This window comes from Zootoca vivipara, chromosome 16 (assembly GCF_965207765.1).
Source record: "Zootoca vivipara chromosome 16, rZooViv2.hap1.1, whole genome shotgun sequence".
NCBI classification, from domain to species: Eukaryota; Metazoa; Chordata; class Lepidosauria; order Squamata; family Lacertidae; genus Zootoca; species Zootoca vivipara.
The window spans coordinates 9234046-9243959 of NC_142599.1; the positions used below are offsets into that span (position 1 = coordinate 9234046).

The 9914-nt window shown below is 50.4% G+C and overlaps 2 protein-coding genes across 2 annotated transcripts; both read right to left on the reverse strand.

The window, feature by feature from the left end:
* Positions 1 to 1960: 1960 nt before the first annotated feature.
* On the reverse strand, positions 1961 to 4674 carry LOC132591399 (uncharacterized). The gene is made up of 6 exons (XM_088659891.1): positions 4668 to 4674; positions 4161 to 4507; positions 3801 to 3852; positions 3492 to 3544; positions 3319 to 3401; positions 1961 to 2136 (listed from the first exon to the last, which is right to left on the reverse strand). Exons 1-4 carry the CDS (start codon positions 4672 to 4674, stop codon positions 3519 to 3521), a joined length of 432 nt encoding a protein of 143 aa, XP_088516017.1. The 3' UTR covers positions 1961 to 2136; positions 3319 to 3401; positions 3492 to 3518.
* A 1-nt stretch (position 4675) lies between these two features.
* Positions 4676 to 9242, reverse strand: LOC132591345 (uncharacterized). Its single transcript, XM_088659892.1, has 6 exons — positions 9132 to 9242; positions 5745 to 5824; positions 5316 to 5344; positions 5076 to 5192; positions 4806 to 4880; positions 4676 to 4702 (listed from the first exon to the last, which is right to left on the reverse strand). The coding sequence occupies exons 1-6, from the start codon at positions 9203 to 9205 to the stop codon at positions 4676 to 4678; spliced, it is 402 nt and encodes a 133-aa protein (XP_088516018.1). The 5' UTR covers positions 9206 to 9242.
* Between the last annotated feature and the right edge of the window lie 672 nt (positions 9243 to 9914).

Below are 9914 nucleotides of genomic sequence, written 5' to 3' on the forward strand. Positions count from 1 at the left end.
GACGAATTTTCCGCTATACGAATAGGTTTTGTGATCGGAGGTTGCCTCGCAAGACGAGGTTTTTTTCTGTGGCCGCCGCTTCGTCTTGCGAAGCATGGCCATAAAAACCTTCAATCATAAAACCTACAGGGCATTCCTCTAGCGAAAGGGGAACGAGCTGCAGCACAGGAAGAAGGCAAAGGAAGATCAGCTGAGAGGCGCTGACAGCTGTCACTGCCTCTCAGCTGATCTTCCTTTGCCTTCTTCTTGCGCTGCAGCTCATTCCCCTTTGTGTTCTGCTGGTCTCTGCCGGTGAGGGGCAACCGGCAGAGACCAGCAGAACACCAAGGCTGTAGCGCGGGAAGAAGGGGGGGAGAAGTGGATTCTTCCTCCCTCCGCCTGGGGGGGGGGGAAACGGAGGATCCTCCGCTCCCCCCACCGCCCGACACTGCGAGGATGGGACAAGGCTTCTCCAGCCTCGTCCGATCCCCAGGCAGGGGGGGGGAGCGCAGGATCCTGCGCTCCCCCCGCCTGACAGGGGCTTGCTAGGCGCCATTGGAACGGCGCTGCTCCCGCCGCCCACCCCCTCACCTGGGCAGGCTTTCTAGGCGCTGTTGGAACGGCGGCTAGCAAGCCTGCTTTTGCGGGGGGGGGCGGTGAAACAGAGCCGAAGCGCACCAATGCGGGGATGTTTTCGCTGGCTGCCTTCCCCAAGCCAAGGGGAACGCAGAATGCAAAACACCCCCGCACCGGCGGATCTGCGGGCGGGGGGAGGGAAGAATGGAGGATCCGATGGGTCCTCCGTTCTTCCCTCCTGCTGCCCGACAGAGCCAAAGGCCGGATCTGTCAGGCGGGGGGAAGCAAGAACGGAGGATCCAATGGTCCTCCGTTCTTCCCTCCCACTGCCCGACAGAGCCAAAGGCCGGATCTGTCAGGCGGGGGGAAGGAAGGACGGAGGATCCAAGACTTGCTTCGAATGGCAGCCTCAGAGAGAACTACACCCTACACCTTTTGCGGCAAGGAGGGCATCCTGAAGATTCACGGCGTAGGATTTGCAGCAAGGGACTCCCTTCTGCCTGTGATAGAACTGCCAGCTGAGGGATCAGAATGCTTGCCTCCTCTCCATCTCTCTACTACCTCCATTCCGGTTAACATATTGAGTGTTTGCGCTCTGTGTGCTCTGATATGCAGATCAAGAACAAGTTCTGCGAGGACCTGGACCAGGATGTCAGGAGCCTGCAAACACTTTCTCGGTAGTGGTGCCCGCCCTGTGGAATACCCTCCCAGCAGATGTCAAAGACATAAACAACTATCTGACATTTGGAAGGCATCTGAAGGCAGCCTTTTTTGGGGAAGTTTTTAATGTTTGCAGTTTTATTCTGTTTTTGTGCTCTGCGGGGAGCTGTCCAGAGTGTCTGGGGAAACCCAACCAGATGGGTGGGGTATAAATAATAAAATTATTACTATTACTATTCCTGCTGGGAGAGTTCACACAGCTGGGATAACCGCAGAGGCCCCCTTGGTATCGGGAGCCTGAACAAGAATGGAGAAAGGCTACCTGAACTGTGCTCATACCACAGCCTCTGCGTCACGAACATGTTATGCTCTACCAAGGCAAAACACTCAGTGTCCTGGAGACATCTTAGATGTCAGGTCACTGGCACCAGCGGGTCTGGATTGTCACCAGGCGAGTGCACTGAACTGTGTTAATGCCACACGGTCGACCACAGCACTGACTGCGATGTGGTCGACCGTGTGGCGAGCAAAAAGGACCTCTAGCCAATTGTTGGCAGTTAGAATCAGCTGCACCAATATGAGATGAGGGACACCTGGTTTGCTGGTAGGGAAAAGGATCTAGGGATCTTAGTGGACCATAATCTTAGTGGACCATGAACTGATGCAGCAGCAAAAAATGCTAATGCTATTTTAGGCTACAACAACAAAAGTGTCTAGATCAATGGAAGACAATAACACAAGGAAATTCAAAACAGTAACAATTTATTGTGCAATTATTCAAAATACATTAAAATATTTATTTTTATTCCATGCTCTTCCAGTTCTCTTTCTTCTTTTCACCAATCGGTGAAATTCCGTCTCTGCCTTCAATCAGCTCGAGACCGAGACACGTGGAGTTACACAGGGAGCAGATCATATATCCTAAGGAATGGGAAAACCCAAAATTCCGTGAGATCTTTTGAGGCAAAATAACGTTTACAATTTTTGGATCTTTCTCTGTCCCCTGCCCTGCCCTGTCTTTCGCCAAAACAAAGGTGGCCACCCTGTGCCCAGGCAGCAAGACAAGACCCCCCTCTCTCTCGGCCTCCCTGAGGTGGTCCAAAGGAAACAAGAGCAAGGCATAAGGCCCCAGCTTGGCTGCAGGAGTTGCCAGAAGGAGGTCTACAAAATGCCATCCAACCATCTTAGGGACTCCACACTGCATCTGTGGAGGGTTTACTCTGGAGCCTTTCCTTCTCCTGAAGCCATCCCATGAGGCAGCAGAGGTTTAGAATCAGAGTTCTCCTCCATGGGCTCCCTTCTGGGGGGATGAGCCCCATCAAACCCATGTGAGGGATCCCCTGTTTCCCACCCCTCACTGCTTTAGCAACAGAGGCTCTCCCTGTGCTTCTCTACAAACAGGAGAAAAACCTCCAGTGTCCAAATTGGACTTGACTCCAGAGTACCTCAGGCACTGCGTTCGAAACCTACTGCCGCCAGTGGAGTCTCCCTCCCTGGGATCCCTACTGCTACAATGTGCCTCTCCCTTAGGCAACTATGTGGCTCCTCTGGCTTCGCTAACCAGCCCTTTCGCTAACCAGCCCAGGAGAAAAAGCAAACAGTTTCCTTTTCCACAGGAAAGCTTTGTTCTCGCCTCTTTGTCACACCTCTGAAGGTACTGAAACACTGCCGAGTCAGTGAAGGTTTAAGCACATTTAACTTTATTATTTAACTTATAAACATGAATTTCTCTGGTTCTTAGAAGCACATATCTTCTTTTCATATAACACAGACTTGTTAATACAGCTCCTGCATCCCTCTCTAACACTCTACTCCAACTGCCAACTCCCAACTGCCTTTCAACGGTTCTTCCCCCTCCATTTAGAATGCCATCTAGTTCCGCCTCCCAGGGACAGAGGGTGGAAAGAGGCCAAGGCACAAACAGCTTTCTCTAGATCTCATCCGCTCCATCTGCCGGAGCCTGTTCTCTGACAGAGGGGAAAGTCCCTCACTCACCGAGGGTTTGAGACCCTCCCCTGGTTCCCTGGCCTCTTCTCCCTCTGACTGCTCAGCCTTGTGCCCCCACCCCTTGGCCTCTGTCCCTACAAGGCAGCTTCCCCCTACCTGATCTGGGCCCACAGCCACTGCTTCACTTCTGCCCCCACGAAAATATGGAAAAGGAGGTCCTGCTGCCATCATTCTGTCACCTGCAAGAGAAAAAAGGACGCCAGGAGTACCTGCTTCACAAATGAAACAGGGCATCTCTAACTACAGGTGGGCTTTTGAGAAAGTCTTACCTGCTGAAAGCCCGAAGTCCACACTACCTATAAGTCTTCGATGATGATGTCATCTGGATGGAAGAGAATGAGAATGAAAATGAAAATGAGATTTTTCCAAAGGCCTTTCCCGCCCCCATCCTTCAGTCAAAGGTCCAAGGTTGGAAATGTAGCTGGAGTCAGTCCGGACGCTGCCCTCCCAGGGCAGGTGGGAAAGGCCTGCCAGGCAGGGAGCAGGTGCTGCAGGACTCCCAGAAAGAAGACCTTGGAGGTGGGTCTTGGGCAAATAAGGGATAAGGTAGTTCGCTGTCTCCAAGGTGTGGGGCTGACCTTCTTTCGGCTTCAGGCGGAAGCAGGCCAGGTCCGGACAAACTACCGTCATCTGCAGAGGAAAGAAAAATCAGGATCAGTTGGGAGCAAGAGAGCACAGAAGCAGCGCCAAGCCAGGAAGGACGGGTCTCCCTCTGTCTTGGGCCCAATCCCTTGTTCCAGAGAACTTCCCTGGGTCCTGCAGCCTCCTGGGCAAAGGTGGAAGGGCAGCAGCAGGAAAGGGGGCAAGAAAAGCCTCTGGCCTCACCCTGGCCCCCAGTGACACGCATCGCATCATCTGCGTTAAAGGTCTCTCACGGATGTGCTCTTGGAGGGATGGAAGAAAACAAAGGAAGGAATAGAAGAAGGCGAGCTACTTACTTGGAGGTGGGGAAATTTCCGGGCAACGGCCAGCAGCAACGAAATGCCGCTGGCCACTTGTTTTTGAGCCTCCCCACTTTCCCCCAGGGCGTATCCTCGCAAGTCCTGCAGGAGGAAAGAGCGTCTCAGAGTCAGGGGCCAGTCTGGTCTTGGACCAAATTGAGGGCCAAACAGGCTCTGTGCCCCAGAAATGGGGCAGCCCGTTGGGTAAGGGATGGGGGGGGCAACCCTAAAACCACCCCTGATGCCATCGGGACACTTATGCTTAAAAGTTGCAGGAGGGTGCCAGGATTGGGGGCTTCCATAAGGAGACTTCCTAGGAGGAGACGGAAGTGGCGCTTCAGCTCCTGCGGGAAAAGAGAGAAGAGAGTTTGAATGTTGGTGAAATATGATGATGAAGAAGAAAGAGCCATGCAAAGGGAATTCAAGACAAAGGACATACCTCTCTTTCCTCCTCCTTTTCTGGGCCCTGAAGAACTGCCTCCATGGTCCTATGGAGGATCGCACTGATCATGTCACAGCTGAATTTGGGCCTCATGGTACTGCAGAGATGAAAGCGAGAGGGTTAGACGCTTCCTCCTCCGAGTCTCCCCTGGAGTTCTGCCCCCCACCCACCCTCCATCCCAAAGACCCCACTCACCTTACCTGGAGGAGGGCCTCCAAGGCAAGGGCCAGGGTCAGGGGGCGATCCCTGAAGTGCTCCATGGGCCCCAAGATATCCTGGAAGAGAACAGAGGAAAATCAGCTCTTTCTGGGGCCTCCAGAGGACAACTCCGACCCCCAACACCAGGCTTGGCTTTCCAGGGGACCCTAAGGCGGCAGGGTCCTCCTCTCCGCAGATGAACAACCCCTTCCCTAAAGGCCCTCCTTCCCCCCACCTCCCTGCGGGGGTCCCTCACACCACCCCTCACTCACCAGAATGGCTTTGGCCGTCTCCTGCATGGAGCACTTCAGGGTTCGCAGCCCCCTGAGCTCAGCTGCCTGGCAGCTCTGGATGACCCCGAGGATGTATACTTGCTCATCCTCGAGCAGCTGAAATGCAAAAGTCAGGCTGTCAGTTCCTTGTGAGGGGAGGGCTTCTCTGCATCTGAGAGTGCAGAGTGGGGGGCAGGTCTGAGGGATCCAGTCCCTGTTCTGGTTTTCTGCAATACTCACCCCTGGGGAAGGGATGTGGAACCGCAGAACTGCAAAAAGAAGGACATGCGAACAGGTGAGTCTGTCCCTGAGCCCCTGGCAAGCCTATTCCAAGAGATTTCTCCTGGATTCCAAGTCCTACTGCAGAGGTGGGACATCCCCAGGCCTTGGGGGCCAATCCTGGCCTCTTTCCCCCAGAATGTGGCTCCCCAGGGAAGGTGCCCCTCCTGCTTTCAATTGCCCCCCAGCCATGCCCCCCAGCCCATCCCCCTGCTTCATTCATTGGACCCCACAAAATGGGTTGGCCGCTGGGGGGAGGGGGTTCCAGCCACTGGCCCAATGGAGCTTGGGTCAGATTCAGCCATCTGGCTATTTCCATCTTTTGACTAGCTCCCCCCCCATGCCAATTGCTGCCCTTCTCTGTCCAACAAAGGAGGGCCACTTGCTCACCTGGCGCCACGGGCTGCTCTGGGCTTTGCTGGGGGGCCACCCTGTGGCAGCGCCGAAACAGGCGCCTTAAGCACCTGATCCTAGAAGAGATGAGCGGAGAGAGAGACTCAGACGCCGGCAGCCCCAATTCTTGTGTGTGAGGAGGGGTGTCAGGAGAAGACAGGGAACCACCACCAAATGGGCAGAACAGAAATACGTATGTGGAGAGGGGAGAGCTTTGGGTCATTCATTAACAATGTTACCAGAATTTATGGAAAGGGGGGGGGTTGCCCTCCAACAGGAACCGTACCCCCCTCCAACTGTAGCCCAAATCAACAGCTTCACTTCCGCAAATGTCCCCACAAAACACATCATCCTGACACAGTCCTTTCCTTTTTCCATTCCAAAGGCTCCCGTAAATAAGGCGCTCAACCAATCTGCTCAGACTATCCAAGTAACTGTCCAATAGCAACCAAGGAGCGCCGCTAAACAGCGCCCCCCGCACAAAGCACACAGGCACTACAACTGCCGACCAGCCGTGGCCTCTGCTCTACAAATAGGAATTCCCACTGAGAAAAGGGAAAAGTCAGAACCAGCCATGAAAACCGTTCTTGGTCCATTGAAACTAGTCCTTTGCGTTTCAGTCTAGGCTCTTGTGCTACCAATCCAGCTGTAGGCTTCTGAAACAAGAACCACTTATAAACGCCATCTCCAACGCCTTGAAAGATTCCATCAATGGTGTCCCCAGGACTCACCCCCCCCCCCGGAGATGAAGAGAAAGGGAAGGAATGCTACTTACAGCCTGCCCATTTCGTCCACGAAAATATCCCACCCTCCTCACTAAAGTAACTAGCTATCTAAAATGCCCACCCAAGCCTAAATCTGACCCCAACCCCAACCCCTGCCCTAAGTCTACACCTAACCCCCGCCCTAACGCTACACTTAACCCTAACTACTCTATGTACAAAATATATACAAACTATGCACAGATGTGCACAAAAAACAAAGAACAAAAAAATAATATAATAAAGAACAAAAAATAAAAGAAAATAAATAAATAAAAGTGTTAAAATCAAATAAAATCAAAATAAATCAAATAAATCAAATAAAGGTAAGAAATCAAATAAAAGTAAGAAATCAAATCAAAATAAGAAACCGGAAAAATAACAACAAACCAAACTCCTCTCCTCTCCTATTCGCCACCAATCACCACTAACTCCTCTCTCTCTCCTCGCCTCACTACAAACCCACAATGGCCGCCTGCAAGTCAGTGGCTTTTAAAGGAGAAGCAAGAGAAGTCACAAGGGAGGGCTGCACAAATATGAGATGAGGGACACCTGGTTTGCTGGTAGGGAAAAGGATGTAGGGATCTTAGTGGACCATAAGCTTAACATAAGTCAACCGGAAAGTGATGCAGCAGCAAAAAAAATGCTAATGCTATTTTAGGCTACAACAACAAAAGTGTCCAGATCAATGGAAGACAATAACACAAGGAAATTCAAAACAGTAACAATTTATTGTGCAATTATTCAAAATCCATTAAAAAATATTTGTTTTTATTCCATGCTCTTCCAGTTCTCTTTCTTCTTTTCACCAATCGGTGAAATCCCGTCTCTGCCTTCAATCAGCTCGAGACTCAAGCACGTGGAGTTACACAGGGAGTAGATCATATATCCTAAGGAACGGGAAACCCAAAATTCCGTGAGATCTTTTGAGGCAAAATAATGTTAACAATTTTCAGATCTTTCTCTGTCCCCTGCCCTGCCCTGTCTTTTGCCTGGCCCCTCCTGAGTGGTGATGCTCCTCTGTCAGAACTCGGAGGCACCTGCTGTTCCGCCTGCAGCTGGGCTGCATCTTCCTTTCACATCCCTCTTCCTGCAGCCCCATTCCCCAAGGGAGACCACCCCCACATCCTTCAAGGCAGGCTAGGCATCTCCATAGCGCAGGATTGGACCATCTGCTTGGCATGCAGGTCTTCCGTCCTGGGGGCTGGGAATGTGTCCCCTCCCCCCTGAAATCCTGGAGAGCTGCTGCCAGTCGGTGCAGGCTAGTGGAAGAAAGATATTGAGCAGCTGGAAAGTGAGCAGAGGAGGGTGACCAGGATGATGAAGGGTCTGGAAACCAAGCCTTATGAGGAACGGTTGAGGCAGTTGGAAACCAAGCCTGATCCATATTATCGATAACATTAAACAGAAGTGTGCGTGCAAAAAAAAGGAAAAAGGGAGGGAAACTATTTTGCAAAAGGTTTATGATGGAAACTTAGAGCTGACTCTTCCCATCCTTTCTTATTTATGGAGTGAATAGTGCAGTTGTTTTATAAGGGATTATTTTTTTGACCGGAATGTAATTGAAATTCATAAGATTTTGGAACACAGAAATCATCATCATCAACCATCAATTCTTGCACATGGGAGGCCACCTAAATTATAGAATTTTGTATTTGAACAATTGGTATTAGTAATTGTATTATAATTTGGTATTGTTATAATGAGGCTATTATTGGATTGAAACTGAAAATTAATAAAAAATTATTATCGAATATGTTAGTCCCTTTTATTGCTTTGCCAGTGCTTGCCATTTGCTAATCAGCATGCAAATCATATCCAATTGCGAATCATTCAATCAGTCCTATTTTACTGGATTTTGTGTGAATTACCATATATTCAAATTTCTATTTCCCCTTTTCTGTATACATTCTGTATTTGTAATTCCATTTCATATCATCTCCATTTATCATTTCTATTAAGCTTTGTATAGCAACAAAGCCAAGAGATTTGTTTTTTCTGCAAACACCCCCCCCCCAGGCTGAAGGGGGGAGGGGCATCAAATTCCCCACAGATTGATTGGGGGGAACCCTGTGGATTTGTGCTTTTTATCAGATGTGCAGAATGCTCTAATCCCAAACTCTCTAGCCCTACGACTGGTTCTGCCATGATAAATCCATTGGTTTCTAAGGTGCTTGGTGGCTCTTTTTCTACGTTTGCTGCCGGGGGTGGGGCTTAATAATTTCACTACCCTTCTGCACTCTGTGAATTAAGCAGGGCATGGATTTGCAAGCATTTGTGACTTCTGCCACATGATTTTCAGGTGGAGCTCAAATTGGGAGAGAAAAGGGGAAATGCAGCCTGCTCTTTCTGCCGTATGTGGATGGGACATTTGGTCCTGCATGCAAGTTTAATGGTGGGCCATAACATTCAAAGCAGACACGTGGGGGACCTGTCTGGCCTAAGTGGGGAAAGGAACCATCAAATTTGCTCAGCAGTGAAATTGACCTCATCAAACCTCTCTGGCATGGGAGCACATGAATTCCAGAGCCAGGGGCGCATGGGGCACATTAATGCTTCACAGTCTGTTGTTTTTCTGCTGAATTCACATTTGGAAATATGCCCAGTTGCAAAGAGCACATACCTGCTTGTTTCCAAAGGAGTGCTCAAATAAATTAACAAGTGCTCAAACAGGCAGGCCTTTTCCAGTCCCCACATCAGAGAGTCTCAAAGCGCGAGGAAGCCAGGGCAAATTTATCAGCAATTTCAGCAGAAGTTGTGTCTAAAGAGTGCAGCAGCTACCTTTTGACTGACAAAAATTCTGGCAACTTGGCTGAGTGTCCTGGAGCATGCACAGAAATCCTTGACCTCCAAGGGGGGGTGTAGCCTTTCAAAGACCGCAGGAGAAATGTGTTCCTGAGCATATGCAGAATCCTTTTCCTCTAGTGAGGTGCTAGATTGCAACTCCTGTCAACTCCAGCAAGCAGGAGTTCAGCAACATCTGGAGAGCCAGAGGTTCCCCACACCTGAGCTAGAAACTGTGCAGGTATCTGTGGATTCTGGAGTCCCAGAATTTGCTTTAGGCCCCCCCCCCCGGATGTTAGTGACTTCACCTGGTTGATGCTCGGATGAGATGGCAGGCAGGTGCTCATGCTATGGCCTGGCTGACTTGCTTACACAGTAAACGGGAAATGAGAGAACGGTAGCAGCTTCCCCAAATCTCTTGCTAAGCAGCAAAACTCTGTATTACTGTGTCTGCCTGCTGGCATTTACAGCAGAAAGCCATTCGTACTTCTGCCTCTCTTCTGGTCTCTGAATGGAAGCATGTTTCGTAAACTGGAATGGGTAACTTAGCATCATTTTAAACTGCTCTTGTAATGTTGGAAAGGACCGCAAGGGTCATCTAGCCCAACCCCCTGAAATGCAG